This window comes from Oncorhynchus kisutch, linkage group LG11 (assembly GCF_002021735.2).
Source record: "Oncorhynchus kisutch isolate 150728-3 linkage group LG11, Okis_V2, whole genome shotgun sequence".
Lineage (NCBI taxonomy): Eukaryota > Metazoa > Chordata > Actinopteri > Salmoniformes > Salmonidae > Oncorhynchus > Oncorhynchus kisutch.
The window spans coordinates 70866611-70894598 of NC_034184.2; the positions used below are offsets into that span (position 1 = coordinate 70866611).

At 41.7% G+C, this 27988-nt stretch overlaps 2 protein-coding genes across 21 annotated transcripts in view; both read left to right on the forward strand.

The window, feature by feature from the left end:
* Positions 1-677: 677 nt before the first annotated feature.
* On the forward strand, positions 678-10870 carry wdr48a (WD repeat domain 48a). 4 transcript variants are annotated; one of them, XM_031836229.1, is made up of 19 exons: positions 678-800; positions 3157-3297; positions 3699-3777; positions 4500-4582; positions 4787-4916; positions 5339-5427; positions 5612-5734; positions 5980-6204; positions 6527-6601; positions 6795-6897; positions 7490-7587; positions 7685-7792; positions 7887-7983; positions 8096-8188; positions 8327-8432; positions 8559-8646; positions 8737-8813; positions 8990-9182; positions 9280-10870. In XM_031836229.1, exons 1-19 carry the CDS (start codon positions 753-755, stop codon positions 9373-9375), a joined length of 2052 nt encoding a protein of 683 aa, XP_031692089.1. In that variant the 5' UTR covers positions 678-752; the 3' UTR covers positions 9376-10870. The 4 variants fall into 4 exon arrangements, with proteins under 4 accessions (XP_031692089.1, XP_020350015.1, XP_031692090.1 ...); XM_020494426.2 differs by having other exon boundaries at positions 5633-5734; XM_031836230.1 differs by having other exon boundaries at positions 3702-3777.
* A 4165-nt stretch (positions 10871-15035) lies between these two features.
* Positions 15036-27988, forward strand: part of unm_hu7910 (un-named hu7910) — a 41331-nt gene continuing 28378 nt past the window's right edge. For 5 of the 17 annotated variants that reach the window (XM_031836231.1, XM_031836238.1, XM_031836233.1 and 2 more), the window contains exons 1-4: positions 19161-19310; positions 23029-23253; positions 25291-25359; positions 27362-27553. In XM_031836231.1, the coding sequence (XP_031692091.1) occupies positions 19247-19310; positions 23029-23253; positions 25291-25359; positions 27362-27553 (550 nt within the window). In that variant the 5' untranslated portion in view covers positions 19161-19246. Of the gene's footprint in view, positions 15516-15823; positions 15871-19090; positions 19311-23028; positions 23254-25290; positions 25360-27361; positions 27554-27988 lie in introns of those variants that run through there. The other 12 variants (XM_031836239.1, XM_031836240.1, XM_031836241.1 and 9 more) reach the window with 10 other exon arrangements.

Below are 27988 nucleotides of genomic sequence, written 5' to 3' on the forward strand. Positions count from 1 at the left end.
GGGGGGCTGGTCTTAGACGACCCAGCAGGTGAAGAAGCAGGATGTGGAGATCCTGGGCTGGCGTAGTTATACGTGGTCTGCGGTTGTAATGCTGTCTGCGGTTGCAAGGCCGATTGGACGCAGCTCTGGAGGACATTCATGCAGTTAGCATGTCAATTGCATGCTTCCACAAAACTTGAGACATCTGTGGCATTGTGTTGTGAGACAAAACTGCACATTTTAGAGTGACCTTTTATTGTTCCCAGCAGAAGGTGCACCTGTGTAATGATCATGCTGTTTAATCAGCTTCTTGATATTCCACACCTATCAGGTAGATGTGTTATTTTGGCAAAGGAGAAGTGCTCACTAACAAGTATGTAAACAAATGTGAGATAAATAAGCTTGTTGTGCGTATGGAACATCTCTGGGATCTTTTATGTCAGGTCATGAAACATGGTACCAACACTTTACATGTTGCCGATTGTTTACTTGTCCCGTCGATAAATCTATCAGATTTATGCAGCAACAGTGCACCTTTTTCTTTATTCTCTCGGATAGTCACCAGTTGAAGTATCCTGGGGTAAGTAATATTTTTTGGACTTTACATGTTGCGTTTATATTTTTGTTTAGTGTAAATATATTATTTCTGTGCAATACATGTATTAAGGCGCCTATCAATTTTGTAGGCGGAGCCTCGAAGATTGGGCCCTCACTTTCCGGAAGTATCCTCCTTTGCGCCTTATGGAAGTGACGTTAAGCTGTCAACATGTAAGATGGCGACTCTTCACAGGCAAAATGCTGCTGGGCGGAGAAAAGTCCAGGTAAATGTATCTATTTTGTCATGCAGAGTAAGGATTTTTCAAGTTGCATTCATGGCCGCGGAAATGTATATTTTGCCTGGTTATCCATGGATGTCTTTAAACACTCAACGTGTGCAAGTGCAGCCGGTCAGTCCCAGGCGGTCAGTCCCAGGCTCTGGCACCGCTAGCAGAGAGCTAGTTTAGCTTACAGCTACTCACAAGATTTTGCGACCCGCTGCAAATTACTCATTCCGGTTTACCGAGATCGTGTTTCGAGTTTAATGGGTTGTCAAGATATTTGTATGTGTTAGTGGGATTATGGGGTGTTATTGCGGGTAGAGATGGAATAATTCCCCCCGCGCCCACCCTCACGTCACGAGATAGCTAACTGAAGGACGTGATTTTCTATTTTGGCTATCTAGTATGCAACCAGTTGGATGGTGCAATTATCTTTTGTCTGATTACAATTTGATAGGCTTGATCCTATTTTGCCCGACGTCATCAAACTGTAGTCGCAAGACTAATGATGGCATGCAGTGTGTTGAGTGCTGCATTACAGTACTAATAGATGGTCAACAAGTCTCCTTGTCCCCTGTTGATGCAATATAATGTTTGTATGTAGATATCTGCAAATGTGTATTCTGCACCTGGAAATCCATTTGCATTGAATATTCCAGATTTGCATTGCAGAGCCACTGCAATTTGCATATAGTGAAATAAAAACAATGTCACTGTCTGTCAGCAGGCTATGGTATCTCAGAATGTACATTTAGGCTGAGTTTAATGGGACGGCTATTATTTACACAACTCTCAAACTCTAGGCGGCATTCTGCCTTCTCCCTGCAGTTCTCAGCCATAGAGAGAAATACTAATGGTTGTCTTTTTGTAGGCACTAACTCCACAATGGATCGTTGGACAAAGCCTATGGGAAAAATGAATGCCGTTTTGGATAAATTCCAAAAATAAGGTCTGTGGTAAACACAGGCTTAGGAAATGTTATACATTTTGTTCTTTGAGATAAACTTAATCGGTTAATGTCACTTTCTCTGAATTTTGAAGAATTTGTGATAAAAAAATCATGAAGCACATACAGGCTTCATAAAGGTCATGTTAACTGACTGCTATTATCAAATACAACAAAACGTATAAGATTTCCTAAGCATGTGTTAAACTCAGACCTTATTTTCTGCATTTATTCCAAAACCCAATTTTTCCCATAAGGATGGGTGAACGAACCAGAGGTAACTTATTTTGTGGTTTTAGGACTACAAGGACTGGTGAGCTCCATTAGCTTCGCCCAAGACTGCTTTGTGAACTAAAATCCCAACGCTGTGTTTTAACGTTTAGACACGTCAATAATCATTGCTTGCGATACGGCTTTTGAAACATATGGACCTTATCATTAATCCGTGAGAAAGAATCCTTCAAATGAAAAAGATACACTTACTGTAGCAGTTTTGCACAGATCCATACACCTATGGTTGCCTCCATCCAATAATTTGGTTTGAAACTACATATCCACTACACTTCCAGAGTTACGCTTACACGCAGGTGCTCGGAACATGCTAGAAAGCTATTTATAAATTGTCCTGAATGCTGATGTGCTGACACCGTGCTATATCAGACCCTATACCACGGGTATGACACAACATTTATTTTTACTGCTCTAATTATAATAGCAATAAGGCACCTAGGGGGTTGTAGAATATGGTCAATATATCACGGCTAAGGGCTGTATCCAGGCACTCCACTTTGCGTTGTGCATGAGAACATCCCTTAGCTGTGGTATATTGACACCCTCTTGGGCCTTATTGCTTAATTAGCACAGGCGGTCACCTCGTCTTGTCTGTTTTCTGTAAACAACCGCTGTAACACAGAGATATGGCTGTGTGGGAGCACTAAACCTATCAACTATTTTTCTATTATTATTAATTCTCGCTGATATAATTCTCGCTGAATTCTCCAATACCGTACCGCAAGCGATGTGTGTTAATGTTCAGATTGAGTGTCGGGGTTCTTAACAAAACTCCCTCCTACAGAATGGACCTTTGTCCAATGACTTATGTGTAATGGAACTGAGAGTGGTGGTGAAGGGCTAGTATTTCCAGGACTCACCTGACACTCCCTGCTGTAGCATCATTCATTTCCACAGGTTCCATCATCCATTTCAACAGATATCCTTGACCGATATACATTACCAGTGTTTACAAGCCATATATGACACTAGAAATGTTTCAGCAACAGTGCCAACACCAGTGCCTATATGTTATTATAGGTATACAGGACAATGTCAAGGATTCACCAGAAACAACACCAATCTATCTTCATTATATTGTAATATGGTTCAAAGTGCACTCATATCCAGTTCTCTCTGCAGGTGTCCTATGTGATTCGGGATGAGGTGGAGAAGTATAACCGCAATGGGGTGAATGCTCTGCAGCTCGACCCGGCCTTGAACCGCCTCTTCACGGCTGGCCGAGACTCCATTATTAGGATATGGAGCGTCAACCAGCACAAGGTAACCTGTCCGTCACCTAAACACTCCACTTGGCAGAATGCCATATTATCATCACGACCCCTCTCCCTCGAGGTCACACTGTGGTTTTGATGGCTCTATCGCTCATCTTTCCTTGATCCCTGACATCCTATCGTCTCCTTCTCAACTGTATTGGAGGAGACGGTCCAAGGTCCCTCCCCTTTTTGAGAAGGAGGCGAAGAGAGGGTATGTTAAAGGTGTCGAGGAAAGATGAATTGAGAAAGAGCTAATGTTTTAGATGCATAGATGTACAGACCAATGCCTATGGTCAATGTTCAAATGAAAAGATCCAGACTTATTTGTTGTGCTGTTATTGTAATTGATTGTCATAGAATACTTGCATAAACCCACTGATTTTGCAGCGTAAATTCTCTTTATTGCAGCAGGACCCGTACATTGCATCGATGGAACACCACACAGATTGGGTCAATGACATCGTCCTCTGTTGCAATGGGAAGACATGTGAGTCAGTGTAATGTATTAATCCAGAGCTGAAGGGGTTAAATTGAACCCTACCCCTCAGAATGGAAAGTGCATTTTTTTATTAAAGAATTATCACTGAAAAGCAACCAGACTTTAGGACATTTCCATCACGTGCAAATTGGCAAAACCCTGTTAATGGATATTTACTACTATATGTCCAGGGAAAATCTCACTTTTAAAAGTGAATATTCTGTTAACTCCTACCCAAATAATGTTGTTTACTCATCCTATACTCGTATTTGTGGCTAAAGCATGAATTGTAGAAAAAACACTTAAAAATAAATAAATAAATAAAATACCTCACTTGTACCTCAAACAGACCATTTCAAAAATGCTTTATATTTTGTCATAGAGGATGTCGTCATCCTCCTGAGCTGGTCAATCAGCGGTCTACTCACATTTATATTATTAATGACCAGTATACAGTATGCCCACACCATTCCAACACAGAAAGCTGCTTTTTAACATACTTAACTACAATTTGTTTGGAAGGGAAACTATTTCACTCATATTGTCATTAATTATAGGTCATATTTCATAGAAATCTGGAAACACTGGACAGTTACTTAAGCCTGCAAGCCATTGATATAAATAGTTGTTGTTTTTTTGCCTTTGAAAATGTATGTTTTTAATAGCATATTGACTGTTCCTAGTTATCCTGTGTCTGAAAAATAAAGACACATTTTTACTCTGTATTCCAGTGATATCTGCTTCCTCAGACACCACAGTGAAAGTCTGGAATGCGCATAAGGGATTCTGCATGTCCACATTGCGAACACATAAGGTATGTAATAACATACTATGTACTGAGCTCCAAAATCTTCACAAAGGCCAAACTTAAGGTACATACGCATAACGTTACTGCTACATTAGAGTTAGCATGCACATTTCAAGGTATAGGCTGAAGCACAATCAGAACCAAAATCTTACTCAAAAGCACTGACTTGGCATCCGATTGATGTAACCCCCTATGGTTTTGTCTGTACAGGACTATGTCAAAGCCTTAGCCTATGCCAAGGACAAGGAACTGGTGGCCTCAGCAGGGCTGGACAGACAGATCTTTCTATGGGACGTCAACACACTAACGGCACTGACCGCCTCCAATAATACTGTCACCAGTGAGTATGCTCTCTCATCTGGGTCCTGTTCAGACATTGGGCACCGAACTGAAGGAAAGGAACTGAAACCGGGAGGGACTACCTGGAAACGATCATTTTCTTTTCCTGTTGCATAAAGTGTTTTCCATTGCTTGCCCTAATGAACATGACCCAGCTATATTATGTCACAGGCATATCCTAGACTGAGTATTGTAAATGTTCACTGCACTACTTGGCATGAAGACATGAGATAGATGTCTATCTGGAGAACCATCATTGAAGACAATGTTCTTGTTTCTGTAGTACACATCAATTTGAGGGATGGATATCTTAAATATGTAAAATACACTGTGTCTCAGTGGGACTTTCCTGGTTACTGACGAGTAGACTGTTGAGACAGACCTGAGTGTTGTGGTAACTATGCTGTTGTTGTCGTCTCCCAGCCTCCTCACTGAGTGGCAACAAAGACTCCATCTACAGTCTGGCTATGAATCAGATGGGCACCGTCATTGTGTCAGGGTCCACTGAAAAGGTGGGTTCTTAAATCACATTTGTATTGATAGAGTTGTAATTTTTCTAGTGGTGTGATGACATTGATATACTTCCAGCTAACTGAACCTGTTACTTCACCTCCATGTTCTAAAGTAAGATGTGTCTAAGAACAAAGAGTGTGCCACCAACAAAAACCTAAACCTGTGTTTTCATATACCTCATAGAGTGAATGTGTCCTGCTACAGGTGCTGAGAGTTTGGGATCCTCGAACCTGTGCCAAGCTGATGAAGTTGAAAGGTCACACAGACAACGTTAAATCATTACTCCTAAACAGGGATGGCACTCAGGTACGGATGGCTATTAGAAATCTCATCTCGTTCCTCACCCTTAAAAATGTCAGCTGCGATGGCTCTCTTATGCTTCATAGGAGGGAGAGGACTTTTTCAGTCATTTCTGGAATCTGCTGGCAATAAGCTGCGAGGGAAGCCTCTTACCTGGAAATGTTCAACTTGGATTTCGAACAACCCGGACATTTTTGTGAAAGTTTTGAAAACGTTGTAATTCCTAATGTTACATCTGCTTTTCCCCCCAGTGTCTCTCGGGCAGCTCAGACGGGACCATCCGTCTGTGGTCGCTGGGGCAGCAGCGGTGCATCGCTACCTACCGGGTGCACGATGAGGGCGTGTGGGCCCTGCAGGTCAACGAAGCCTTCACGCATGTCTACTCCGGCGGTCGTGACCGCAAGATCTACTGCACCGACTTGAGGAATCCAGACCTCCGCGTTCTCATCTGCGAGGAGAAAGCCCCCGTCCTCAAGGTGAAAGGGGTGGGGTTACTGTGATAAGCCTTGCCGACGGCATGATGGGAAACGTAGTTGAAAAGGTTGTAACCTGTAGATATTAGGCCTAGATGTTTGTTGAACTTAAGTATTTTGTAACATTAACTCAAATGTTTTTTTTAAGACTGTTGTATACAAGAAAGTACGCTAGTATAATAATTAGTCAGGACCGCATTAATGAGAAATCTTAAAGATAATCAGCAAGTACTATCAAGGTGAAGTCATCCTTAAGTGTTTCTGTCAACAACACATTTACCCATCAGTTTTCCTATCTGAATGACCTCTTGCCTCCCTGGTTCAGATGGAGCTGGACCGCTCGGCAGACCCCCCCACGGCCCTCTGGGTCTCCACCACCAAGTCCACCGTCAACAAATGGGTAAGCAGCATAGCTGAAGTTGAACAACAGGGTTTGTATATGAGTAATGGATATGTTCATATTAAATAGACATAGAATTACTGTAAAAAATATAACAGAAAAAAAGCAGGATTCAGTGAGGCCTGTGTGTCGCTGTATACTTTTAAAGCAATGTTCACTCCCTGATTATGTTTCCCGTCATGACTCATTGCAGTCTCTGAAGGGCATTCATAATTTCCGAGCATCTGGCGATTACGACAACGACTGCACTGCTCCCCTGACGCCTCTCTGTACTCAACCCGAGCAGGTTGTTACAGGTAAAAACCCAACACACACACACACGTTTTATTTTTGTATGATCCATTAATCATTAAAAATGATTGATAGATTCAAACTTCATAAATATCCCAATAAACTGCATTGCAAATGTTTTTTTTACCTTTATTTAACTAGGCAAGTCAGTTAAAAACAAATTCTTATTTACAATGACGACCTACCCTGGACGATGCTGGACCAAATGTGCGCCGCCGTATGGGACTCCCAATCACGGCCGGATGTGATACAGCCTGGATTCGAACCAGGGACTGTAGTGACGTCTCTTGTACTCTTACCTTAGACCGCTGCGCCACTCAGGAGCCCACATATCTATTCTATTTTAAACACCTTCTGTATTTTGGGCTCCCGCCCGGTGCAGCGGTCTAAGGCAAGAGTACAAGAGACGTCACTACAGTCTCTGGTTCGAATCCAGGCTGTATCACATCCGGCCGTGATTGGGAGGCCCATATGGCGGCACACAATTGGTCCAGCATTGTCCGGGTTTGGCCAGAGTAGGCTGTCATTGTAAATAAGAATTTGTTCTTCACTGACTTGCCTAGTTAAATGAGTGTTGTGTTTATTGCTGTCCACTAGGGGGAGCCAGCATTATCCAGTGCCACATTCTGAACGACAAGAGACACATACTAACCAAAGACACCAACAACAACATTGCATACTGGGATGTTTTAAAGGTGTGTGTCTTTTGCTCTCTCTTCTATCGATCATTTATCGTCCATCTCTCCATTGTTTGTCATATTGTATGATTGAATACCTCTTGTCCTCATCCAGGCGTGTAAAGGGGAAGACCTGGGAAAGATTGAGTTTGACGAAGAGATTAAAAAGAGGTTCAAAATGGTCTATGTGCCAAACTGGTTCTCAGTGGATCTTAAAACTGGGGTAAGCTAATCCTGCGCTGTTTTACATTGTAAGCTTTGGACAGTCGGTGGAACAGGGATTTGTTCTTATTTTAAACATATATTCTGCTGGGTAGATGTTGACCATCACGCTGGATGAGAGCGACTGCTTTGCTGCATGGGTGTCAGCCAAGGATGCAGGCTTCTCCAGTCCTGATGGGTCTGACCCCAAGTGTGAGTGATCATTTTTTTTACTGCCCTGTAAGATATGGTTGACTTTTTTTTTTACCCAAACAGTGTTACCGTACATGCAGTATCATTCCTACAGAGTTCTGTTCTTTTCTAGTGAACCTGGGTGGACTGCTGCTGCAGGCCTTACTGGAGTATTGGCCCCGAACCCACATCAACCCCATGGATGAAGAGACGGAGATGAACCACAGTGAGCTGCTATACGCATATACACACACATTTACTAACAGTATAATGCAGACAGTGATATTTTCTGACGTTATTAAGTTGAATGAAATCTATCAGTGATATTCTATGTTCTGATGTGTGTTTGTGTGTGTGTGTTCAGTGAACGGGGAGCATGAGAGCAGGATACAGAAAGGTAACGGCTACTTCCATGTTCCCCCTCACACGCCAGTCATCTTTGGAGAGGCAGGGGGAAGGACCTTGTTCAGGTAAAATATACAATGCTATCTCTGTCTATCACAGTGTAGCATGAAATAGTACTAAAAGTGCAAACCCCACCCACCTGACCATCCCGGCAGGCTTATTCAAGGCTCTCTCTCTCTCTCGCTCTCCAGGTTGTTGTGTCGAGATTCCGGTGGTGAGACTGAGTCCATGTTGCTCAATGAGACCGTGCCACAGTGGGTCATCGACATCACTGTAGATGTGAGCTCTCGTCCTTTAATGATACATTTAAGTGTTTATACACTATGATTCTCATGTATGATTTTCAACTTTTTATTCCCTGTCTTTTAGAAAAACATGCCCAAATTCAACAAAATCCCCTTCTACCTCCAGCCTCATTCTTCTTCTGGTGCAAAAACCTTAAAGAAGTAAGGGAAAACACTTTTATAACGATTGAACCAGTTTCTCTGTTCCTATTAGTGTTGCGTGTTCATCCTTGCCTGCAAACCACATTTTGATAAAGAGATAATTCACTTGGAACTATATCTGACTGTTCAATGTTCCAAGCTTGCGGTTATATTCCAACGTTGTGGTCTTCCAATAGGGACCGCCTGTCGGCCAGTGACATGCTCCAGGTGAGGAAGGTGATGGAGCACGTGTACGAGAAGATCATCAACCTGGACAACGAGTCTCAGACGGGGGCCTCGGCGAACAACGACAAGCCCAGTGAGCAGAAGGAGGAGGAGGACGTGGCCGTGCTGGCCGAGGAGAAGATCGAGCTGCTCTGTCAGGACCAGGTACTGTGCAGCTTATACGGTACAGTCCCCATCTTTTGCCTTTGTTACATCTTGTATTAATATATATGTTCCCAAAATCACTTTTCGTTGTCTGTAGGTATTGGATCCCAACATGGACCTGCGGACCGTCAAGCATTTTATCTGGAAGAGTGGTGGAGACCTAACCCTTCACTACCGGCAGAAGTCCACGTGAGGTCGCCGGTGTCTGTGAAGAAGGCTCATCTTCTGCTAGCCTGCCCTCCTCTTCCTCCTCCTTTCTTCTTCCTCTGGCACCAAACTTGGACTGTTCAACTCATCCCACCAGATCCATGTGTTAGTAACACAAACCTGTGCTCAACAACTCCTTATGAGATCTTATAAGAGGTCACAACACCTTAATAATCCCTCAAAAAGGTCCGTAGCCTGAGCGTCACACAACATCACCGTTCGACACCCAGCCACGTGGAGAGGCGTGAGAACACGCAAGGAGAATGGCGAGAAACAATTGTTGCTGTGTACACTGTACAGTGAATGGACTGAGGAATATTCCAGGGCATTTTAAGGTTTTTGTCATTTAGGTTTATTTTTATTCAATGTCTTTGTCTCCTTTTGTTTATCCCCCCCTTATTTGTAAGAAATATGTTTAATTGCCATGCCCATCTTCAGAGAGCGAAGGTGCCCTTCCATCTTGAGAAAGTCGCTCTGCTTGGGGGTTCACTTTGTGACCTGATTGGTAGACTGCACACGTTTCTTTTCTCTCTTCTTTTTGTCTCTCCCCCTATACATTCCAGGAACACGCTTGGTTTCCAACCACCTATCACTACCCTTCATCCCAATCCATGTTTAGGAAACGGTTCAATGAGGAAGATTTTCTGGATTGTCAGGCGACCAATCAAGGACTTGACAGAATGTAAAGACATGACTATAGTATGCATGTGTGATATCCTTCAGTTTCCTGATGTATTGAAGGCGGCTGGGTGATGTTTTTCTCTCACCAAATGGACACATACAAGGACACATCCCCCAAACTGAATCTCTTTAGCTAACGAACGCTGATATTAAATTACTGACCCTATCTTTCTTTTTGTAAATAGACTGTCATTATTTTGTAGGCAACTTGACACAAGTTTTTTTTCTTTTTTTCGAGAACCCTGTGTTATTTTCAAAAGGTTGCTTTCTCATGTTAATAAAAAGAGGAAAGAAAAACCACACGTGTCAAGAAGCAACGGATATGTACGACTAAAGGATCTCACCCACGGAATCAGGATGTTTATAGGCTACTGTACTGTATTTGAGAGGAAAGCTACATTTGTTGTCATTGGCATTACCCTTGACAGTCTGCAGCTAAATCTACTTGAAATACAATGACGAAGGTCTAGGGGGAGATATTCTGGAGGGAATCACAACTTTTTATTTTATTTATGCAAACAAAATGAAGACTGTGCTCTACAACTCTAAATGGATTACTCCAACAATGTGAATTGCACAGTGCTATAGAAAATGTATAAAAATAAATCATTTATTTGGTTTTAGTTGAAAGATAAGCTTTGTCTGGTTGTTGAAAAAGCTCCTACAGAATTATATGCTTCCATATCCACAACCCCTGTGCTCCCACGTGTTGATGTAATTAAATGTAGTATATTTTGGGTAAATAAGTGCTTAATAAATTAACCAACATGACAACGAGAATAAAATGCTTTTGAATTTCAGAGGACGATGAATTGCATTGATCAGAGACTTGCGGTCACAAATAATATTGCATAATTCCAGGACACAACAAGCTACCAATTGCAATGTTGATGTGATATTTGTGTGATTGATTTAGTGTTTCTTCTCGACCACCCTTTTCTATAGTGTATTTGACCGAGTTAGAATATAAATGCTGCTGGAAGCAGGCCTGCAGTTGTCATGGTCTGAGACCTGTCATCTGTGGGTCTGTACAGGGCCGGTTCCAGGCATAAGCAACATACGCTCAGCCGAGGTCTCAATTTACTATTGAGAGTAAGAATAGTAGAATACACCAGGTTCAATTTTGACATTTGGTTGTGTGTCAGCAGTTTTTCTCTTATGTCAGTCACTGACTCACTCAATTAGCCATGTCAGCAACAACAACAAAAAATCTGTAATAATGACTGAAAACTGACCAGGCACGCAGGGAATGTGCCCAGAGGTCATGACCTCCAGGGCACCCCATTGATTTTGTTATTCTCACTCTGATATCATATGACTGCCTTGATTCGGTCTCCAGTAGGCAAGACATCTTCTTTGTCTACACCCATTCAGCATCGTTTACACCCTCTTAAACCTTAATCCCATCCATCTCTTTAAGGATTCACATGTGAGGCCATGTGGTAAACACACTGACGTTATAGCAAATAAAATCCAAGTTTATTTGTCACATGTACAGGATATAGAAGTTGTAAACAGTACATTGATAGTACATGCATAGTAGCAATATCAAAAACAGAAAGTGTCCAGATAAAAATATTTTAGAATTTTATATCTTTATTAGATGACGCTTACCCGACAGACTTTGATGGGTCATGTGAAGGAAATGCTCTAGCCATCCGTCACGCACTCTAGCTACGTGGATGGGTCACTTTAGACATGTACACGTTCATGAAATACAATTGATGGCTGTAATCACCCCCAGACACACCTGCTAATTTCATGGGTCATGTAATATTCCTGCCAAAGTAGAGTCTTTTGTTTAGATATGTAGCTAGCTAAGTAGCTAACGTAAACTCGTACATTGCCTTGGTCCGTACAATTGCCCTTATTTTAGCGCCCCAAAAGCGTAATACTTCCAGATCAACTGTAATGTCAATACCACTGTAAAGCACAATTTCTCCCCTTTCCAACAGAATCAATTACATGACCTAAACGCTGCCTGTTTCAGCATAATTCAAGCAGGCAATGAGCCCCGTGGTAGTGAGATGGAGAGATGTTGTGGGAAAATTGCTTTTTTTCACTCGATCTGTCCAACTTATCACCTTATCGCCTCTAAAATGTCAATAAAACACTATAAAGAGTTTATATAATGTGTCATTACATACCTATTTGAAGGTTTGTGTTGAATTTGAATTGGGTTTTTAGGGCGGTGCTAATGTGATCTTAGAAGTAAACAGCGGCTTTGAGAATGATGATCGCATGCAATGATGACGTAAAAAATGCCTAGGTATTCCCCCCTTACCCCGTTACTGTCCATTTCTTGTTTTCAAAGGAAGAGAGAAGTGCTACACCTGGTGGAGAGAGATTGTAAGACAGAATCAGTTGCTTTATGCGTGCTGTACGTTACGACATGACACGTCACGATGTAACGGAGGGTCCGTTTTTTCAACTTTTCTCCAATACTATAGAGCCATTACCATGTCGATCATTAGTTTTCTTTGTAGCCTCGTTTGAATGTTGCGGTTGCGCACATTTGTACGAAATGGGGTGAGTTATCTAGCTACACAATGAACCGGCATAACCCTAACTCATGCTACTACCAATACAAACATTGTCATAGCTGTAGTATGAATCGGCAAGTAGCGAAAGCTAACAAACTAGGCTCAACGTTAACTAACTAACGTTAGGCTATAACTAACAATGCAAATGGTTTTCTGATTAGAATAATATTACTACACAGATCATACATGTAACATTAGCTAGCGAGCCAGCAAGCTAACGGTATGCAATAACTTGCAATAAAAATGACTTTCTGACAAAATTAGAAACTTATTTCCGGAAAGTGTAGCTAGACTCTTACCCGTAAACATGGATGAACGCTTCACGGGAGACTGGAACCATTTAACTCTGCTTTGTTTGTCGCTACATCTTGTTTGTCTCCGGTTCACACTGACCGGGGCAGTAGCCCATTCCTTTTTACTACTGATCTGTCGACAGAGCCTGCTAAATTTATGGCAACAATGTTATTGAGAAAAGTAGCAAAAAGTTTGTAGTTCTCAAAGCCTAATGTTATATCTTTCAAAAATGGCACAGTAGAAAGGACTGTTAACATACTGAACAGCTCACGTTATAGACAGAAGTGTGCTACATGGCAGACCAATCTAAACTCATCTCCCGGCATGTCCAGCCCATACATTATCTCAGCCAATCATGACTAGTGGGAAGGTTCCTGCCTTTTTCCATGGCCAAACCAACTAGGCTCGTAATTAAACAATTGTATTTGTATTTATCGATGGAATACAAGTTTGTTATTAAGGCACATGATAAAAAATACATGTTTATGTTCAAATGCTGCTCCTGTGAAGTAGTGACGTGCGACATACACTACCGTTCAAAAGTTTGGGGTCACTTAGAAATATCCTTGTTTTTGAAAGAAAAACACATTTTTTTGTCCATTAAAATAACATCCAATTGATCAGAAATACAGTGTAGACATTGTTAATGTTGTAAATAACTATTGTCACTGGAAATGGCAGATTTTTTGGTGGAATATCTACATAGGAGTACAGAGGCCCATTATCAGCAACCATCACTCCTGTGTTGCAATGGCATGTTGTGTTAGCTACTCCAAGTTTATAATTTTAAAAGGCTAATTGATCATTAGAAAACCCTTTTGCAATTATGTTAGCAAAGCTGAAAACTGTTGTTCTGATTAAAGAAGCAATACAATTGGCCTTCTTTAGACTAGTTGAGTATCTGGAGCATCAGCATTTGAGGGTTTGATTACAGGCTGAAAATGGCCAGAGACAAAGCACTTTCTTCTGAAACTTGTCGGTCTGTTCTTGTTCTAATAAATGAAGGCTATTCCATGCGAGAAATTGCCAAGAAACTGAAGGCGCAAAACCAGAACCAGAATAGAAAGAGGCGTGGGAGGCCCCAGTGCACAACTGAGCAAAAGGCCTCTGTCTGACCACTCTACCATAAAGGCCTGATTGGTGGAGTGCTGCAGAGATGGTTGTCCTTCTGGAAGGTTATCCCATCTCCTCAGAGGAACTCATGGTCAGCACCCTGACTAATGCCTTTCTCCCCCGAGAAGGGGGCCGGCGTCCAGCTCTAGGTAGAGTCTTGGTGTTTCCAAACTTCTTCCATTCAAGAATGATGGAAGCCATTGTGTTTTTGGTGACCTTCAATGTTGCAAACATTTTTTTGGTACCCTTGCTCAGATTTGTACCTTGACACAATCTTGTCTCAGAGCTCTACGGACAATTCCTTCAACCTCATGGCTTGGTTTTTGCTCTGACATGCACTGTCAACTTTCCAAATCATGTCCAATCAATTCAATTTACCACAGGTTGACTCCAATAAAGTTGTAGAAACATCTCAAGGATGATCAATGGAAACAGGATGAACCTGAGCTCAATGTCGAATCTCATAGCAAAGGGTAAAAATACTTATGTAAATAAGGTATATATATTTTTTTTTTACATTTGCTAAAAAACCTGTTTTCGCTTTGTCGTTATAGAGTATTGTGTATATATTGATGAGGATTTTTATTTATTTAATACATTTTAGAATAAGGCAGTAATGTAACAAAATGTGGAAAATTCAATGGGTCTGAATACTTTTTGAATGCACTGTAGTTCTTGTGAGTGTATATGTCAAATGTCATATTATGGCTATGTACAGTATTTCTCTCTCTCTCTCCAGATTAATCTCTCCAGGAAACTGCTATAATCCCATAAAATCTGACCCCCAGAAGATACTGCAGGAATCCAGCAGCACACGACATGGAGAAGACCCCCCCCCCCCCCCAGGTTAGATACAATACAGTCCCCTCTGTCCCTCCCCGATCCACCGTCTCTATCTGAAAGGAAAGACACATATAATGGTGATGAGGGGGGATAGGAGCCCTCCAGCCAGCAGCCACCTAAACCTTTGATTGTTAAAATCTCGCGATAGAGAGGACACGTTCCCTTTTTTTGCCACGTTTTTGCTGTTATCAAATAGCCTGACAATTTACCCTAAATTATTCCGCTGCACTATAGTTCGCTACATAGAAGAAAATGTACGTCCGTGGGCGTGGCGTAGCGTTTGTCTGGAGCAAGGAGTCGTGTAGCCAGGCAATGTATCAAAACCTTCAAGGCGGATTCTCTAGGCGCTCCCAACGATAGTGGTCCACGCTGTAGAACTACAGCAAAAAATCATCCGCCCAGGACCTCGTTCCCTGTCGAATTTGAGGTCACTCATTAGTACATTTTTGCTTGTCAGTATCCATGAGGACGTTACTTGTGTTGTGATAGTCAGCAGTAGGAGCTTCCACCAATAAGGAGGTATCAGAATTGTATTTAGAGAACAAGAAGGCGTACAGGCTAAGTATTTGAGCATTTCTAACCCTTTGAACTGTAAGCATCCGTGCATTTACGATGGCTCCGAGGAAGAATTCCAGGAACCAATCCAAAAAAGGTCGGTACCCTTCCCTAATCCCTATGCTAACTAGCTAACAGCATATCTAGTAAACTATATTATAGTCTAATATGCAAGTATAGCTAGTTAAACAACCTGGTCTCAGTATTTTAGGTTGCCACCAGTTCAATATTTATTTGCCAGTTATGCAACTGCACGAGCAGGAGGCAAAGACTTTGATAATGTTCTTGCCTTCGATGGTTGGTTTAGGCTTTTTGTTTCTCTATTCTCAAATTGTGATGAATAATGTTGACGTGTATGGCAATACGGGGGAATTTCTCTCATAGTTGTAAAATGATTCCCTTCAGTGGACACCATGTAATTCATCCAGACCATCCCCGGACACGCAGATCTGGTAAAAAAGCATGTGTAACTCTGCGCTGGGTTTTGTGTGATTAAAGCAGCCGGGATCATTAAAGCGTTACCTAACATGTTTAACACATGAGTAATAGTCTACTCCTCATAAAATATCGTTGGAGAGTGTCATTGTAAGCACTGAGTCTAAACAAGTGGAAAGTGTTTTGAGTGGTTGATAACAGTTACAGTTGCACGGACTTGCTTGGCTTATCAGAAGTATCATAAAAGTAAGCATGTACTGTGATTGTAATATCTGATAGAAAGGCATAGCCTACTAATGCTTGGCCCTGTTTGTGTTGCTGTGAACGCAGTGGGTTGTTTGTGCTGGTATTGCAAAAGAGACACTGAGTCTACACTAGGGTGATAGCGGTTGGTGCCAGTGGTTGTAGCCAGGGCAACATCAACCACCTCTAGACATATTTTGAAGGCTTGTGCATGCTTGACAGTTCCTTATTTTCATGGTTGCTTGTAGCCCAAACCAAAGAAACCTTTGGCCGCCTTTTATGTACCTACTAACATGATGCACTCAACTATTATAGAGGATATTATGTTAAACACAAACTAAGATTAGCGGATAGCCTTACATGTCAGGTGTTGTCATAATGGGCTGTAATATATAGTGGTGGGGAGTCGGAGTCGACTCCAAAAATTTAAATGGTCATTAATAGGCCTGACGTGAGATATTGCATATTTTTGTTAGTGGAGATTTTCAGACGGCTCTATGCATTGCTAATCAATCACCCAGTTCATTAGTGTGCATGCACACACTGGCATTGCAGCTGTAGCTAATGTTAGATAGAGAGTCGACTCCAATGATACTGACAGCAGGATTCGGAGTTGACTCCAAAAATACTAGAGTTGTCCACCACCATTTAAAATGTAATGATGACTGTGATGGCTTCTGTATCGTGGTAACTAGCATATTGCGTGCCTGATTGTTGGAAGCATACGAGAGAGTGCCATGTACAGTACAGCGTCCTCCTTTAAGGTATGGTATCAAAAATGTCAGACTAGGTTACATTGTTGGAAGTTTGTAATGCATTTTCCCACCCATCTAGTGAGAAAATTGTAGTATCTCAATTAGCTGATGCCAAGGGTCCAAACAGGATTAAAACAATGACATTACAACAAAAGGTAACAGCCTACATCATAAAACAATACATGATACAATACATTATTACTCTATTATTACAGTAGTGTAGTGTAAAGTTAAAGGGGTGTGTCTGCCTGTTCATGAGCTGCTTTTTCACACATTTAAGCAACTTTTTTTTTTTTTACAGCAAGCTCTAAATACTGTAGTGCAGTGGTTCCCAAACGTTTTATAGTCCAGCTGCATACCCCCTCTAGCACCAGGGTCAACGCACTCTCAAATGTTGTTTTTTTGCTATCATTGTAAGCCTGCCACACACACACTATACATTTATTAAACAAAAGAATGAGTGAGTTTTTGTCACAACCCGGTTCGTGGGAAGTGATAAAGAGCTCTTATAGGACCAGGGCACAAATAATAATATAATAATAATCAATCATTTTGCTCTTTATTTAACCATTTTACATATAAAACCTTATTTGTTCATTGAAAATGGTGAATAACTCACCACTGGTTAATGAGAAGGGTGTGCTTGAAAGGATACACATACCTCTGCAATGTTGGGTTGTATTGGAGATCATTTTCCACACGCAGTCTGTGCCTGTATTTAGTTTTCATGCTAGTGAGGGCCGAGAATCCACTCTCATATAGGTACGTGGTTGCAAAGGGCATCAGTGTCTTAACCGCACGATTTGCCAAGGCAGGATAATCTGAGCGCAGCCCAATCCATAAATCTGTCTGTGGCTTCTGATTAAATTACAATTTCACAGAACCGCTTGTTGCATTTTCGATGAGGCTCTCTTGTTCAGACATCGGTAAGTGGACTGGAAGGGATAATGAATCCAGTTGTTTGTGTCGTCCATTTCGGACAAGTACCTGCAGAATTGCGCACCCAACTCACTCAGGTGCTTCGCTATATCACATTTGACATTGTCCGTAAGCTTGAGTTCATTTGCACACAAAAAAACATACAATGATGAAAAGACCTGTGTGTTGTCCTTGTTAATGCAGACAGAGAAGAGATCCAAAGTCTTAATCATAGCCTGCATTTTGTCCCTAGATTCAGATCATTCAGGAAAGAAAAAACATCACCCAAATAGGCAAGTCGTGTGAGAAACTTGTCATCATGCAAGCGGTCAGACAAGTGAAAATGATGGTCAGTAAAGAGAACTTTAAGCTCGTCTCTCAATTTTTTAAAAACGTGTCAGTACTTTTTCCCTTGATAACCAGCACACTTCTGTTTGTTGCACAAGCGTTACATGGTCGCTGTCCATATCATTGCATAGTGCAGAAAATACATGAGTTCAGGGGCCTTGCTTTAACAAAGTTAACCATTTTCACTGTAGTGAAAACATCTTTCAAGCTGTCAGGCATTCCCTTGGCACCAAGAGCCTCTCGGTGGATGCTGCAGGAGCAACTGCTTGCATGCGCGTTACCACTCCGCTCTGTCTCCCTGTCATGGCTTTTGCGCCATCAGTACAGATACCAACATGAGCAGCAGCTACGTTTGGCCACATACGGACCGTTAGTGGAATTCCCGTGAGAGTGTAACGGTCAATGTGATTGTATGTTAATTATTTGACTAGGCTACCTGTATTTGACATTGTTATTTCACTGAACACTAGATGGTTTAATTTTAATTTTGGCAGTGAAACGAAGCTACTCAGGCAAGTGGGGGGGGGGGACTCACCCAAATGTATAGCCTTGTTGGAAAATGTGAATCAAATTTTTCTTTGGCGTACCCACGGTGGCATTGGTACGCATACCCCAGTTTGGGAATACCTGCTGAAGTGTAATGACATGCTCAAATTCAAGAGAAGTTTAAGTTCAACCTCTGCAGCAGATTCTCTCTAAATATATTTAAGCATGCAGACATTTCAAGAGGCAACTCTCGTGTTGTTACATTGTCTGTGTTTGGACAACTGCCAATTTTGCTCCACTGTCTTTGTGCGCACTTCGTTCTGCACAGTCCCCCCTCCGTCCTATTTGGCTATGGCAGAGTAGTGACACACACACACACACACACACACACACACACACACACACACACACACACACACACACACACACACACACACACACACACACACACACACACACACACACACACACTCGGCATGCCCTCCCCATATTTGTTTGACAGCTCTAAAAATAGTTCCCCGGACCAGTTTGGCCTTATCAAGTTCCAGCTGACTTCTACAACTGATACAGGCAGGGGGGATTTGTCAGAAACTAGGAAAAATCGAGGAGTTCTCTCATCGTGGATCCCAATTCATCTGACCTGATGGAGGAAACTGTGTTGGAGGAACCTATCTGTGAAGAAGCCATATTGGCTGAAGAAATCCCAGGTAGGGTCAAGGGAATTTGTAAATGATAGGCTAGTGGTTCTGCTTAACTGCTTCATTCAGAAATGTGGAATGGTAACCGACAGTGTGAGGATTGAGTTGTCATTTTGGGTAACGGAGTAGTGTGTGATAGTGTCGGCAGTAACGTAGGGCTTTTACAAATGGTAGTAGACAGAGCAACCTTGGCCAGCAACCTATTCTAAATGGGTGGCTATTTAAAAGCTCAAACTACTTGTAAAAGTCCTAAAGGTTAAAAGGACTAAAGAATATAGAACATGGTGACTTGTCAAGGCATGGGTACTGTTGCAAACGTAGGCTAGGTAGTTGTTTGTGACTTAGGCTAGTGTATGTTTGTATATTGCTTATAACTATAGAGTGTTACCTCGCATACAGCAATGCTTTAGAACTTGTACAGTTACAGTAGGGTAGCTGTGTGTTCCTTCCAAACCTGTATCTCTGGAGCCTTCAGTAGTTGAATAACCACCTGTTCACACTCTCTCCATCTTCCTCGCTCCAGCTCTCCCTACCCCTCTGACGGTTATGTCGTCACCATCACTCTCTCTATTCCTGGTTTTATCTTATCAATTTAGAGAATGAATACTGCCCATATTTATATTGTGGAAACAAATCACTGTTTCCATGTCCCAACATTTAAATGAATATTTTAGTTATTTAGCAGACTCTTATCCAGAGTGACTTACAGGAGCAAGTAGGAATAAGTGCCTTGCTCAAGGGCACATTGTGATTGTAAGCCTAGCTGGTTCTTGTGAGCCATTGCAACACCTCTTGTTGATTTCACCTTATCCTACAGAGCTTGTGCTTGTGTACGTACAGTCTGTCTTCCATATGAGCAATTTTTTTGAAAGCTGTCTAAAGCTAATTTTAGATATGGTTAACCTAATTGATTTATCCAGTTTGAGATGGGCCTGTTTTGGTGTGTGAATATCACACTCCCAGAAATGGCAATACGAAGTAGTGCATCATACGATTTAATACTTGGCCTCCGATACGATACAGGAAAGATATGTTTTAATTTGAAACGATTCGGTGCTATTCGGTTTGATTAGAGAACGAATTGATTCGGTTTGAAGCGATATGATGCACTAACTAACATTTGTTGCATAAACACACATTTTCCATTCAAAATGAATCTGCTACTGATGGATGTCATGAGCTGGGCCTCTCTGAGCTAGATCTGTCTGAGCTGGGTCTGTCTGAGCTGTTGTGTGTGTCTATGGTGTATACTATGTAGGTACCTGATCTGAGCCATAAAGGAGACTAGGCATCAACCACTCCACTACCACTATCAGAGGGGGTATCAATATTGATCGCTTTCAGATTAGCTATGACAGGCATTAAATATATAGCACCATTTTTGATTTCACCCCATCTCAAAATTGAATTGTTTTGACCGTTGGGAATTTTTTTGTGAGCTTATTTTCTCCTCCCGCTTTGGCTGTGAATGTGAGCCTCACAAAAGTGATTCCTCATTATGAAATTATCAACTTTATCCTGTATATTTAAAAAATAACACATACACTCATTGTTTAAAGCAAAACTACCAAAACTATTGCTGATGGTGAACCTGAACAATCCAAATAAAATCTGTTGTGAGCCCCGATCAGCAGGTATAGCCAGATGAGAGTTGTCCCCAGTAGCTTACTTTTATTACGGTAAAACCCCATTTTCAACAGCGAATAGATAACAACAACCTGGCAAATTTAGATAGGTTGTCACTTAACTAATAAAGCCTAATATTGTGCAAACCATTTTAGAATTTTAATGCTGAAGGTGCCAGGCAGATGTGCAAGATCAGGAACAAGCTGCCTACCTAGTGTTGGTCAGTGCGCGAAGATGGGCACAGTGTGCAGTTTGACTAGGCTACTGATATTCCTTAGGGTTGTTTGGCATGGTCCCGTGTGGCTCAATTGGTAGAACATGGCACTTGCAATGCCAGGGTTGTGGGTTCAATTCCCATGGGGGACTAGTAGAAATGAAAATGCAGTGGTGTAAAAATATTTTCAAGTTCTACTTTTTTTTGGTATCTGTACTTTGCTGTTTAAAATGTACTTCAACTTTTACTTCCCTACATTCCTAAAGAAAATGGTGTACATGGTCCATACGTTTTCCGTGACACCCAAAAATACTTGTTACATTTTGACAGGAAAATGGTCCAATTGTCACACTTATCAAGAGAACATCTCTGGTTATCCCTACTGCCTCTGATCTGGTGGACTCACTAAACACAAATAGTTTGTTTGTAAATTATGTCTGAGTGTTGGTGTTCACCTGGCTATCCATAAATAAATTGTGCCGTCTGGTTTGCTTAATATTAGGAAATTAAATTATTTATACTTTAACTTTTGATCTTAAGTACATTTGAGCAATTCCATTTACTTTTGATACTTAAGTAGTATTTTACTGGGTGACTTTCACTTGAGTCATTTTCTATTAAGGTATCTTTACTTCTACTCAAGTATGACAATTGAGTACTTTTTCCACCACTGTGAAATTGTATGCACTCACTACTGCACGTCGCTCTAGATAAGAGCGTCTGTGAAATGCCTAAAATGTCAAATGTAATGCAAAATGACTTGTAGATCAATGACTGTCCACACAGTTACATGCTTGGCTCCACACTGAAGGAGAGGATACATAAGTTGTCACATAAGATGAGGTATTTTCGTACGGTAGAAAGAAAGTAATATGAGCAAAATAAAACTTTCTGACCGATGCGCGCTACATTTGGATCAGTTTAGGGTCTGTGGAACGATGCAGTCATATCTTACATCTCTGTTTCATACACTTTTTCATTGAAGAACCCAAGAGAGAAATCTATAACCTTTCTAGGATCCAGCATGACCTTTAGGCAATCAACCAGTTATTTTATAGTGGAGAGTATGACATTTCTTTCTTTACACATCCAGAACAAGAGCCTATGATGTCGAGTTATACCATCAGACATCAACTCTCTGCGAGCCTATGGAGGTTCCTCATGTGTATAGCCTATGTCACTAGGAAGTATGCCAACTTGAGACTACCCCTCTACTATTAGAGTTGGAATACCCATCCTAGGTCTCACTTTAAACATGTCTAGGTAATGGGGGGGTCCAGACCAGGGAGAACTAGATCTATCTTGGTGTTTCATACACCTTGTTTCTCATATAGATATAGGTTAGTTAACCAATATCACGTTTCATACTGGGACGTCTTGCATTTCAAAGGCACAACAACAACTTTTGGGCATACCTGTCATATTAAAGCTTGTCTTGCCTGGTGCTATTATGGGCAACCTTGAGTTGAGCCTGTCAGACTAGTCAGGGGCTGGGGCCTTTATGTCTTCTGCCTGCCTCTGTCATTCAGTCATTTGATCCAGACAGGGTTATTTTCTAACCGGACTTCAGCATCCCCCTCACTCGTCCTCTACTCAGATCTGCTCGCACTCTAACTCACAGCTTCTGTGGAAGGCCACTGGGCTAAGAATGGCTCCCGTTTCTTTCCGTCCTGTCAATCACAATGACTGAAAGTCCAATTCTATTTACATTTTAGACATTTAGCAGATGCCCTAATCCAGAGTGACTTACACTAGTGCGTTCACCTTAAGAAAACAACATAACACAGTCGGAGCGAGTACATCTTCCAAAATGACTGCGATCTGTCCAGTACCCTACGCCCCAGTCAGAATAATTGACATATGCTCATTGTGTTCTTTCTTTTCCAGAGGTGAAGCCCGCAGCAATGGTGAATAAGAATGGTGTGAAAGCGGAGGCTGCTACTGCTAGTGGGGGTGTTGCTAGTGGGGGTGTTGCTAGTGGGGGTGGAGGTGCTGCTAGTGGTTTTAGCGGCACTAAGATCTTCACCTGGTTCATGGTTCTGGCTCTGTTGGGGGTGTGGAGCTCCGTGGCCGTGGTGTGGTTAGATCTGGTGGACTACGACAACGTCATTGGTGAGTCATTCCTCCCTCATTCCTATGATAAACAGTCATGCTTTATTTTACAGCCCGGTTTAAGCTGGTACCTGGTATTTAAATGTTACTAAGAATACACTATGCTGTAACAATACTTACCTCATAGAATTCAACACAATTGGTAACTACCTGGTACCAAACGGGAGTGACGCTTATGTCAATGAATCCCAAAGAAACCACAGTGTAATTCCAATGCTATTATTATTTTATTAGGTTACTGTTTTAACAAATAACTACAGTATCGGCAGGCTGTAACCTTTATCTGATACAACTATTTTCTTGCTTTATCTCTCAAGATAAGAATGCACAACGTTACTAAATGTTTGTATTGATGTATATTGTGTAGAGCAGGTAATGGTTTTCTACCATGTAGAATATAGGGCATTGGGTGTTAGTATGCTACATTACATGTTAAGCCTAAATTGAGTATAGCCCCCTACTCCAGTATTTCCCAACTCCAGTCCCAACAGCACATGTTTCTGTTGTAGTTCTGGACAAACTCACCTGATTCAACTTGTCAACTAATCATCAAGCCCTGGGTGAGTTGAATCAGCTGAGTTTGTCTGGGGTTACAACAGATACGTGTGCAGTTGGGGGGACTGGAGTTGGTAAACACTGGTCTAGATGATGTTCTGTCCTCATAGCTTACTCTAGACATGTAGGAACAGCACTTCATGCCTTCTCTGACTCATACAGGAACCGAAATGTTGCATGTGGTCTTGACAGGAACACATATCAGACAGGAAGCCATAACATACTGTTTTAACTTTTCAATAAGATAATTAAGGGGAAAGATTAATTAGTACTGATATTAGTCATAAAAAATTATAATTTAATAACCAATTTAATGTGTAGCGTGAAGTTGGCACAATACTGACACTGTTTAATTAACCTTTGATCTGGATGGTACCCCTAAAAACAAAATGTGCCTGTGTGTCTTAATCTTGCATGCAGCGAGAGCAAAGGAATTCCCTTTGAACTTTTCAGAGGTTTTACAAGGTATTTATGGTCTTTGCTTGCATGCATCACCAAACAACACAAACCCATCTGTCATACTTCACAAAAAATATATTAATTCTATCTGTTATTAATTCTGAATAGTTTACATAATAATATGCCTCAAAGTAATGATTTAACAATATGCAGTAACAACGTATTTGTCTTGGCTTGCCGATGCTGCGTGCACCATACTGTAAATCCACCTTTGACTCCTACTGAAAGTTCTTCATTCTCATATCTCAGCATTCTTTGAATTGAAAGTATAGCTCCATTTCATCAAGGCCTTGTGACAGACTAGCGTCCTATCCAGGGAGCGTACTTGTACATCATGCTGCCTCACGCTACATAAACATGAGCCTATGGGTCACTTCAGCTCAGACAAGGCGTACTTACTTAGGCTTACTTATAGCTTCATTTTCTTATCCCCTCCCAACCTTTTGACCAGAAAATTCACTTAATTTCCCGAACAGTTTTAGTTTTACTGTGATTGTGAACTGCCTGATTATTTAAAGGATCAGCTCTCCGTACTGAATAAATCGGTGTGTGTGTAGTCACTGGTCAGTGTGACCTCACTCAGGCCGTGTGTGTAAACTACAGGAAGTCAGAGTGCAGTCAGACATGTACAGCTATGTCTGCAGAGTGCAGTCAGAGTCGAGTGGCTGCTGCTTTGTCTACCGTATGTCTATACTGCTGCAGTTCAGCAGAATCACCTTGACCACGACCCCCCCCCCCTACCATGTCCCTCTCAGAAATGTAAGAAGAATTCAGAGCTGAGATGCAGGCTGTAAATATGATACGGGTCCACTTTGAGAACAATAGTATGAGTTCATTGGCAAGTAGTGATGTATCACTAAAACCCAGAGGATCACATTAAAGAAAGAAAATGATCAGTTAACTGTTTCTAATTACGGAGGAAGTTAATGTCCCGCAAAGATTTTCATGGATAGGCATATTTGTGGAAAGGACTGTACTCTGAATGTTTTTTATGGCATGACCCTATCTATGACATTTTCGCAGGTAAACTTTCAGCGTATGACGCAGATGGCGACGGTGACTTCGATGTGGAGGACGCCAAAGTACTACTTGGCAAGTGCATTTTTAATGATGACCTTTTTGTGACCTCTACACTAAATGTTGCTTGTGCATGACTGACTTGGTTTCTTTAGTTTGAGTACCAGTGCAATCAACTAAACAGCTTACTTAGAGTTGACTTAGATGGGATAAACTCAAGTGTGTCACTTTACAACCAGAAATGTTTGTTTGATGCTGTGAATGAATCTTCACATCAAAAAATAGTTCCATGAAAATACTCCTGGACACAGTTGTTCAGAAGTAAATATTTTGTTTAGTGTGCAGCTCAAAAGAAGTCCTCCGGTAGCCTCTTCACAGAGTTATTTAACTCCCACAACAGTTGCAACAACACTACATTTCTGTAGTGAGATATAGCTGAAAACCAACGTAACCATATTGCTTATGATTGTAATATTGGCCACCAGCCGCATGTACAGTGCCTTCGGAAAGTATTCAGACCCCTTGACTTTTTCTAAACTTTTTCTAAATCTACATGCAATACCCCATAATGACAAAGGAAAAACAGTTTTTTTAGGGTCCTGTTGGAAGGTGAACCTTTGACCCAGTCTGAGGTCCTGAGCGCTCTGGAGCACGTTTTCATCAAAGATCTCTCTGTACTTTGCTCCGTCGATCTTTGCCTCGTTCCTGACAAGTCTCCCAGTCCCTGCCGCTGAAAAACATCCCCACAGCATGATGCTGCCACCAACATGCTTCACTGTAGGGAAGGTGCCAGGTTTCCTCCAGACGTGACACTTGGTATTCAGGCCAAAGATTTCAATCTTGGTTTCATCAGTCCAGATGAGCTTGTTTCTCATGGTCGGAGAGTCTTTAGGTGCCTTTTGGCAAACTCCAAGCAGGCTGTGATGTGCCTTTTACTGAGGAGTGGCTTCTGTCTGTTCACTCTTCCATAAAGGCATGATTGGTGGAGTGCTGCAGAGATGGTTGTCCTTCTGTAAGGTTCTCCCATCTACACAGAGGAACTCCAGAGCTCTGTTAGAGTAACCATCGGTTTCTTGGTCACCTCCCTGAACAAGACCCTTCTCCTCCGATTGCTCAGTTTGGCTGGATAGCCAACTCTAGGAAGAGTCTTGGTGGTTCCAAACTTCTTCCATTTAGGAATGATGGAGGCCACTGTGTTCTTGGGGACCTTCAATGCTGCAGAAATGTTTTGGTACCCTTCCCCAGATCTGTGACTCGTTATAATCCTGTCTCGGAGCTCTACAAACAATTCCTTCGACATCATGGCTTGGCTTTTGCTCTGACATGCGCTGTCAACTGGGGGACCTTATATAGACAGGTGTGTGCCTTTACAGATCATGTCAAATCAATTGAATTTTACCTCAGGTGGACTCCAATCAAGTTGTAGAATCATCTCAAGGATGACCAATGGAAACAGGATGCACCTGAGCTCAATTTCAAGTCTCATAGCAAAGGGTCTGAATAGTTATGTACATTTTTATAAATGTAGCAAAAAAATCTAAAACCCGTTTTCACTTTGTCATTATGGGGTATTGTGTGTAGATTGCTGAGGATTTATTTGTATTTTATCAATTTTAGAATAAGGCTGTAACGTAACAAAGTGTGGAAAAAGTCAAGGGGTCTGAATACTTTCTGAAGGTACTGTATATACAATACTGGCTCATCACGGACACTTTCCAGTTCACATAATGCCTAGTCTAATAGCTCTTTTCCTGTGTGGCCTAATAAAGGGACTAATAAAGACTTAACCAATCAAAGACAAGGACTAATGACTGTCCCTGACTGACTAAAAACACTGAGCAGGATTGGTTTCAGTACCTCTGTCCATAGCTGACAGCGACATTTCAAAGTTCTACACTTTCAGACAGCTACACTCGCAACTTTTAAAGGGGGTATTTTCTTGTCGCTCTTCTTATACGCCTCTCTCTTTCCTGCATTACCATCCACTCTCTTCATTTCTCTTCCCCTTCCCTCTCTCCATCCTCTATCCTCTCTCTCCTCTTCTCTTCCCCCTTGTTTTCCTCCTCTCTCTCGTCAGGCTTGACCAAAGAGGGCGGTGAAATTACTAATGAAAACGCAGATTCCCTAGAGGAAATCTTCGGTATTTTAGCCGAGGAGGGCTCAGATTGGTTTCACGGCTTCTTCACGTTTCTCTATGACGTGATCTCTCCTCCCGTAGAGAAGGTGGAGGATCCAGAGAGTGAGACAGCAGAGGAGGAGGGTGATGCTGGTACGTCCCAGAACGGTGCTGGGGTTCAGGGCGTTATATTAGACCTACAGGATCAGTAGTCAAAAGCTCCTGAGCTTTCCACTCCTAGCTTCCCATCCATGAGGAGCAGAACGAGACTAGTCTACTGGGTGAGGCCTAAGGTCACCCAAAGGTCACCTCGCCCCTCAACTCTAACTGGAGGAAATTGAAAATTGTGCTGGTCGTGTCAAAGGAAGGACAGTGTCTCTGTGAAAAGAATGTCTGAAAAGAGGATCTCATGTTTTTGTCCTCCTTGACTTTGGACTTGCTGCTATGGTGCCATTGTGAATATTGGCCTGGACTTAAAAATACTTTTATGCTTTGCACTTTTTCTAAGCTTTTGCACTACTCATCATCGTTGTGATGCACATATTCTTTGCACATCTTTGTTCTGGCTGAATTAATCATTTATGTGCT